The 8798-nt window shown below is 43.5% G+C and overlaps 1 protein-coding gene across 1 annotated transcript; it reads left to right on the top strand.

Moving 5' to 3' along the window:
- The first annotated feature begins 5708 nt into the window (after positions 1–5708).
- On the top strand, positions 5709–7548 carry LOC138412006 (C1q-related factor-like). Its single transcript, XM_069534254.1, has 4 exons — positions 5709–5837; positions 6223–6312; positions 6417–6551; positions 6662–7548. Exons 1-4 carry the CDS (start codon positions 5831–5833, stop codon positions 7090–7092), a joined length of 663 nt encoding a protein of 220 aa, XP_069390355.1. The 5' UTR covers positions 5709–5830; the 3' UTR covers positions 7093–7548.
- Positions 7549–8798: the final 1250 nt, after the last annotated feature.

The raw sequence follows: 8798 nt of genomic DNA on the forward strand, positions 1-8798 counted from the left end.
AGCAGCGCAGAGTTATTCACCCTAGGGTGAATAGGGTTAGGGCTGAAATGAGGGTTAGGGTTAGGGTTAGGGTTGCAATTAGGGTTAGGGTTGCAGCCAGGGTTAGGGTTAGGGTTGGGGAGGAAACCCCATTGGAGATCAAGATATTCTTGAATAACTTTTGTTCTGAAGGTCATAGAGACTTGGAAGTCGGTTCCATCTGAACTAATGTGGGGATGCCCGATCCATTGCTACCATCCCCGAGCTTCTACGACCTCCGGAAGGGGTCAAACCACCAAATCTCAACCAAAAAGTACACGATATTTCTGAATAACTTTTTTTCTGAACGTCGTAGAGACTTGGGCATTTCACACATACTAAATGGGAGACAGCCACGCACCCACACCAAATTTCAGCCCGTTTCGAGCAAGCAGCGCAGAGTTATTCACCCTAGGGTGAATAGGGTTAGGGCTGAAATGAGGGTTAGGGTTAGGGTTAGGGTTGCAATTAGGGTTAGGGTTGCAGCCAGGGTTAGGGTTAGGGTTGGGGAGGAAACCCCATTGGAGATCAAGATATTCTTGAATAACTTTTGTTCTGAAGGTCATAGAGACTTGGAAGTCGGTTCCATCTGAACTAATGTGGGGATGCCCGATCCATTGCTACCATCCCAGAGCTTCTACGACCTCCGGAAGGGGTCAAACCACCAAATCTCAACCAAAAAGTACACGATATTTCTGAATGACTTTTTTTCTGAACGTCGTAGAGACTTGGGCATTTCACACATACTAAATGGGAGACAGCCACGCACCCACACCAAATTTCAGCCCGTTTCGAGCAAGCAGCGCAGAGTTATTCACCCTAGGGTGAATAGGGTTAGGGCTGAAATGAGGGTTAGGGTTAGGGTTAGGGTTGCAATTAGGGTTAGGGTTGCAGCCAGGGTTAGGGTTAGGGTTGGGGAGGAAACCCCATTGGAGATCAAGATATTCTTGAATAACTTTATCTGAACTAATGTGGGGATGCCCGATCCATTGCTACCATCCCCGAGCTTCTACGACCTCCGGAAGGGGTCAAACCACCAAATCTCAACCAAAAAGTACACGATATTTCTGAAAAACTTTTTTTCTGAACGTCGTAGAGACTTGGGCATTTCACACATACTAAATGGGAGACAGCCACGCACCCACACCAAATTTCAGCCCGTTTCGAGCAAGCAGCGCAGAGTTATTCACCCTAGGGTGAATAGGGTTAGGGCTGAAATGAGGGTTAGGGTTAGGGTTAGGGTTGCAATTAGGGTTAGGGTTGCAGCCAGGGTTAGGGTTAGGGTTGGGGAGGAAACCCCATTGGAGATCAAGATATTCTTGAATAACTTTTGTTCTGAAGGTCATAGAGACTTGGAAGTCGGTTCCATCTGAACTAATGTGGGGATGCCCGATCCATTGCTACCATCCCCGAGCTTCTACGACCTCCGGAAGGGGTCAAACCACCAAATCTCAACCAAAAAGTACACGATATTTCTGAAAAACTTTTTTTCTGAACGTCGTAGAGACTTGGGCATTTCACACATACTAAATGGGAGACAGCCACGCACCCACACCAAATTTCAGCCCGTTTCGAGCAAGCAGCGCAGAGTTATTCACCCTAGGGTGAATAGGGTTAGGGCTGAAATGAGGGTTAGGGTTAGGGTTAGGGTTGCAATTAGGGTTAGGGTTGCAGCCAGGGTTAGGGTTAGGGTTGGGGAGGAAACCCCATTGGAGATCAAGATATTCTTGAATAACATTTGTTCTGAAGGTCATAGAGACTTGGAAGTCGGTTCCATCTGAACTAATGTGGGGATGCCCGATCCATTGCTACCATCCCCGAGCTTCTACGACCTCCGGAAGGGGTCAAACCACCAAATCTCAACCAAAAAGTACACGATATTTCTGAATAACTTTTTTTCTGAACGTCGTAGAGACTTGGGCATTTCACACATACTAAATGGGAGACAGCCACGCACCCACACCAAATTTCAGCCCGTTTCGAGCAAGCAGCGCAGAGTTATTCACCCTAGGGTGAATAGGGTTAGGGCTGAAATGAGGGTTAGGGTTAGGGTTAGGGTTGCAATTAGGGTTAGGGTTGCAGCCAGGGTTAGGGTTAGGGTTGGGGAGGAAACCCCATTGGAGATCAAGATATTCTTGAATAACTTTTGTTCTGAAGGTCATAGAGACTTGGAAGTCGGTTCCATCTGAACTAATGTGGGGATGCCCGATCCATTGCTACCATCCCCGAGCTTCTACGACCTCCGGAAGGGGTCAAACCACCAAATCTCAACCAAAAAGTACACGATATTTCTGAATAACTTTTTTTCTGAACGTCGTAGAGACTTGGGCATTTCACACATACTAAATGGGAGACAGCCACGCACCCACACCAAATTTCAGCCCGTTTCGAGCAAGCAGCGCAGAGTTATTCACCCTAGGGTGAATAGGGTTAGGGCTGAAATGAGGGTTAGGGTTAGGGTTAGGGTTGCAATTAGGGTTAGGGTTGCAGCCAGGGTTAGGGTTAGGGTTGGGGAGGAAACCCCATTGGAGATCAAGATATTCTTGAATAACTTTTGTTCTGAAGGTCATAGAGACTTGGAAGTCAGTTCCATCTGAACTAATGTGGGGATGCCCGATCCATTGCTACCATCCCCGAGCTTCTACGACCTCCGGAAGGGGTCAAACCACCAAATCTCAACCAAAAAGTACACGATATTTCTGAATAACTTTTTTTCTGAACGTCGTAGAGACTTGGGCATTTCACACATACTAAATGGGAGACAGCCACGCACCCACACCAAATTTCAGCCCGTTTCGAGCAAGCAGCGCAGAGTTATTCACCCTAGGGTGAATAGGGTTAGGGCTGAAATGAGGGTTAGGGTTAGGGTTAGGGTTGCAATTAGGGTTAGGGTTGCAGCCAGGGTTAGGGTTAGGGTTGGGGAGGAAACCCCATTGGAGATCAAGATATTCTTGAATAACTTTTGTTCTGAAGGTCATAGAGACTTGGAAGTGGGTTCCATCTGAACTAATGTGGGGATGCCCGATCCATTGCTACCATCCCCGAGCTTCTACGACCTCCGGAAGGGGTCAAACCACCAAATCTCAACCAAAAAGTACACGATATTTCTGAATAACTTTTTTTCTGAACGTCGTAGAGACTTGGGCATTTCACACATACTAAATGGGAGACAGCCACGCACCCACACCAAATTTCAGCCCGTTTCGAGCAAGCAGCGCAGAGTTATTCACCCTAGGGTGAATAGGGTTAGGGCTGAAATGAGGGTTAGGGTTAGGGTTAGGGTTGCAATTAGGGTTAGGGTTGCAGCCAGGGTTAGGGTTAGGGTTGGGGAGGAAACCCCATTGGAGATCAAGATATTCTTGAATAACTTTTGTTCTGAAGGTCATAGAGACTTGGAAGTCGGTTCCATCTGAACTAATGTGGGGATGCCCGATCCATTGCTACCATCCCCGAGCTTCTACGACCTCCGGAAGGGGTCAAACCACCAAATCTCAACCAAAAAGTACACAATATTTCTGAATAACTTTTTTTCTGAACGTCGTAGAGACTTGGGCATTTCACACATACTAAATGGGAGACAGCCACGCACCCAAACCAAATTTCAGCCCGTTTCGAGCAAGCAGCGCAGAGTTATTCACCCTAGGGTGAATAGGGTTAGGGCTGAAATGAGGGTTAGGGTTAGGGTTAGGGTTGGGGTTAGGGTTAGGGATGTGGTTAGGGTTAGGGTTGTGATTAGGGTTAGGGTTAGGGTTAGGGTTGTGATTAGGGTTAGAGTTAGAAATGAAAACCTATTGGAGAATATGATATTCTTCAATAACTTTTTCTCTGAAGGTCATAGAGACTTGGAAGTTGGTTCTATCTCCACTAATTCAGCTATGCCCAATGCATTGAAATCATCCCCGCACTTCTACGACCTTCAGAAATAGTGAAACCACCAAATCTAAAAAAAAAAGTACAAGATATTTTTGAATAACTTTTTTTCTGAAAGTCATAGAGACTTGTGCATTTCATGAATAATAAAGTGTAGAGTGCCACGCAGCCACACCAAATTTCAGCACGTTTGGAGCAAGCAGCTCTGAGTTATTCACCCTAAGGTGAATATGGGTTAGGGTTGCAATTAGGGTTAGGGTTAGGGTTGTGATTAGGGTTAGGGTTAGGGTTGTGATTAGGGTTAGGGTTAGAAATGAAAACCTATTGGAGAACAAGATATTCTTCAATAAAAAAATGTCTGAAGGTCATAGAGACTTGGAAGCTGGTTCCAGCTCAACTAATGTGGCTATGCCCAATCCATTGGTACCATCCCTGAGCTTCTACGACCTTCAGAAATTGTGAAGTGATTAAATAGTGATGAAAACCTATTGGAGAACAACATATTCTTCAATAACCTTTTTTCTGAAGGTCATAGAGACTTGGAAGGTGGTTCCATGAATGTTGTGAATGAAAGCTTCTTAGCAATAACTTTATCCCACTCATTTCTTTCAATTTACCTTTTACCTTCTACTCACCTCTCACAGTAGGATAGCTGTCAGTGTCAAGCTATTTCATTTCATGTCAATCAGATGCAGAGAGACGGTACCGCGACTTCCTGTATCCATGTCAAATTAAAAGCCATTGTTTCAATTTAAAAGCCCTCTTGCGTTTCATACATGATCCAGCCATATAGGCTTTGAGGTCTTGTTCGGTAAATAATTAGCGAGGTCCGGACCTCAGTGGCCTCATAGCTGGCTACGGCCATGGCTGTGGGTCGTATGAGGACAGAGAAATAGCACATACTATTATGTAGGCAGCGTACTTATCACAGGGAGATTCTATCGCAAACCCCAGTAGACATCACCACGTGAGCACACAGTAATCACTACCACTGCAACTCACACTGCAAGGACAAACCACAACACACTGTTCAAGTGACCACCACCCTTCAGGCCTACCACACTGCATGCAAATGGGGGTGTATCCCAGACTGCTGCTTTGCCTAAACCAGTGTTGTCTGGCAACTTGATCTTGCCCATTATGAGGCCCTACTTTGCAGCGACAATGGATGGCTGATTCTGCACTGTGGCTCAAACAGGGGAGAGACAAACCCTGAATATTCTCTCAAACATGGGGTCACAGAGATCTTGGTCGAGGCACAGCAGCCTAACTGCACAAACACAGCAGTCAACACCTACCAGGCATCAGACAAAGAGGCAGTGATTCCCCGCACCTGTCATTATGAAGGTGGGGAGCTCTCCAATCCCTTTTAGCATGTTGGAGCCACACACAGAGCTGCTAGCATGGCTGCATTAATTAATTTAATACTAATGAATGAGACACTAACAAGTATGTCACGCTGTAAGGCCTTATACATGAGGCTTAGAACAAGGAGTTACTGTATTTTCTTCTTTTTATTCCAAGGAAAGAGTACTATCAGAAACACCTGTGGATCAGAAACTGTGCATGGCAAAAAAATACAAAATGTAGCTCTGTGAACTGTAATACTGGGCTGCTGATGAGAGCACTGAACTCCACACCTCATCTCAGGTGATAGATGATACCTGGGTGGCATCAACAACAAAGCCAGGAGGGTGTGTCTGCTTGAGAGTGAAATTTAGAAAATGAGAGCCCCTTGTGATGAAAACATTTCCAGTTATAAAGTTATAAAGGCAAATGGGGCAGGCGATAAATAAAAATCAGGAGGAGCAATGTCAAAAGAGGAGGAATAAAGTCTTCAAGGGAGGGGCTCCTAGTAAAATATATAATCACGGTTCTTGTCTTGTGATCAGTCTACGCACTTTCCATCCTTGTGAAGCTGTTATCGTTTACCAGCATCAACATGAGAGGTGAGAACGGAAACAAGTTGCAACTACAGAGGCATACTATTTAGGGAGGGGGTAAAGTTGGACCTTGGATACCAGTGAGACAATCAAAGACGTAGTTCAGAATAGAAGTAACCTGAGTGAAAGTTGCTTATTAGGGATTTTAATGTCAAAATCTTTATTATGTGGTTAAATATTAATATAACGTTAAAGATTTCCAGAAAAAAATCATCAATAATTGAATAAACCAAAAGTAAGATTTAAAACAATTATGGAACATGGGAGGAATTGCATGTTTAATTTCTGATGGTCTTTATTGAGGCGTACACTTGTTTTCACTCCAAAGAAAGAGAAAACACCGAACGTTTAATGCCTTCATTGATAAAAGCTTTTGCTCTTTTCCCCCCAGCTATTGTATTTTTTTGTCTGCTGCTGGAGGTTTTTGGTGACCCACCAAATTACACCTGGTCGACCTCCGACTCAGACCCGATCAGCACCGGTGAGAGATTGTACAGGAAATCTGCACTTTTTGTTAATATATACTTTTGTCTGCAACCTAATGTATGACTGTATGTGTTTGTGTGTGTGCGTGCTTGCACCCAGAGTGTCTTTCGGCATCATGTGGCTGCTGCCTGATTCAGAAACAGATGAACAGGGTGAAGAGAAACTTTGAACATGTCGCTGGGGAAATGAACAAGTACCTGATACAATCAAAGACGGCCCTCAGCCTTACAAGAGGTGAGCTACACAGACATGAGTCACACAAAACCAGCAGACAATCCTCGAAGAACTGATCCATGTTTTTAACCTCTTACCTGACTATTTCATCTTCTGTGTGTTTCCATCAGGTCGCAGCGCCTTCTCCGTCTCACTGACCAATAATATGTTGTGCTCTGTCCCCGCCGTTAATGACCAGCTCATCATCTATGGCAATGTCCTCCTCAACCTGGGAGACAGCTACAACGTGCAAAACGGTATCTTCACCGTTCCTCAGTCTGGCGTCTACTGCCTCACCGTGACCATCCATGCCAATGCTACTTCTGGTGCAACAAACGTGGCCAGCTGCGCTCGTCTGCAGGTTAATGGCCAGGTGGTGGCGGCTGTACTCAGCGAGAAAAATGGCCACGACCCTCAAGACAGCAGCACCATTGTTGTAGCCTTGAAACTGAAGGCTGGGGATGAGGTGGCTGTTCTCCTGCCCAATGGATGTGTGGTCTGCAATGAAATCCAAGGCGAGCACTATAACACCTTCACCGGCTTCCTGCTCTATGCTAACTGAGTCTGCAATGTGGAGCTGCTCCGGCCTCGTGCCCTCATAAGGTTTACATCTGCTCGGTGAAAACTTTCATGGTAACAGTCATGTATCCAATAATCTCTGTCTGATTTCATGTAGTCTAAACAATTGTAACCTCAAGCTATCATTGTTTTTATTGTCCAGAGAACACGTCCATTATCACCTTTTGAGAGACACCATGTTTTTAATCCATTTTATCTGCATTCAACAAGGAAAAGGTGATAAAACCTTTTCATGTCATTGTCACGTTTGTAACATCTGCTGATCTTTCATTTACTGAAACAGTGTCACGTACGATGTGATAGAATTATGAATTTAAGAAAAATCTGTGTCCGAATCGTACCATAACAAATAAACCATTCTTTTGAAGAAAAAAGTTGGTGTTGTGAATCATGTCCATCATGTGAAAGAATTTAAATTAAATAAATACATACGAAACAATAACTACTGTTTGAGTTAAATCTTTTCTCAGCCACATAGAAATAACAACAATAATAATAATAATAAACTTTTAATTTATACAAAAATACTGTCACATACTTAAATACGTAGGTCTTGGGGGAGAGAGTTCCAGAAGGGGGGTGGAGGAGCTATGCCCTCCTCTGCTACACAAGAGGAGGGCATGGAGGAGCAGGGACAGGGGTCCTGGTTGAAGTTGATCTTTTTTTCCTCATCAGTTTTCTCTAAGTATCTAATGTGTGGAGTCAACACATTGGCTGGATCCCTGTGTCATTGTTCATGTGCAAAAAGAGAATAAAACAGTTTCTCCAAAATATGTCAAATGTTCTCAAATATATAACTAAAGTTTTTGTATGTTTGGCATTTTATTTGGGTGTGATTTCCAGCCATTAGTGATGTGTACCACACTACAAACATAAGTCAAACATTTTATTTATATATTTTGTATCTATGTTGTGTGAAAGAAACTGATCTAAACCTAATTTCCCTTTGGGGATGAATAAAGTAATCTATCTAGACTAAACTAAAAACTATAGAGGAGATGTTGAATTGGAGGTGCTGTGTGAGTGTCATTGGACAAGATACTGAAGCCTGAATTGTCTCTGACGGCTGTGCAGGGTGTTGTATGTTAGAGAAAGTTCTGCACTGTATGAATGTATGTGTGAATGGGTAGATGACAAAACTGTATTGTAAAGAGCTTTGAGTGGTCATCAAGACTAGAGCAACATGTATAAGCGATATAGAAATACAGATTATTTTGAATATACTTTTTGAAAAATATCTCTCAGTCTGTACTTACCTCAGGACACGTGTAAAATGAAGTGAAGAAGATCTTGTCAGGGTAAAGATGTGACATAATGTGCATTTATATGATTTCCTCCTTTTCTGCAACCACTTTGAATATAATCTATTATTTAACACAACAACAGGATGATGTGTGTAACCAATGTATCAAACAAAATGGATACATTTTTATCAAATCAAGGTTTTTGTCCTATATCTGTGTAGAAAACATATTAGCTCTGAATGTAAAAGCTATAAACTGCAACGGAGCTTTAAACTCAATCCTTGTTGGATAGTGAGAATACGGTGTGTGTGTGTGTGTGTGTGTGTGTTGGTGTGTATACTGTATATCCCCCATGATACACTGACACAAGGCAATTTATTACAAAAAACAAGGTGGAGCGATGTAATAAGAAGAGGGATAAATCTGAGCGGTAACGAGGGAGGAG

The sequence above is a fragment of the Paralichthys olivaceus genome, chromosome 11, assembly GCF_024713975.1.
Source record: "Paralichthys olivaceus isolate ysfri-2021 chromosome 11, ASM2471397v2, whole genome shotgun sequence".
NCBI lineage: Eukaryota > Metazoa > Chordata > Actinopteri > Pleuronectiformes > Paralichthyidae > Paralichthys > Paralichthys olivaceus.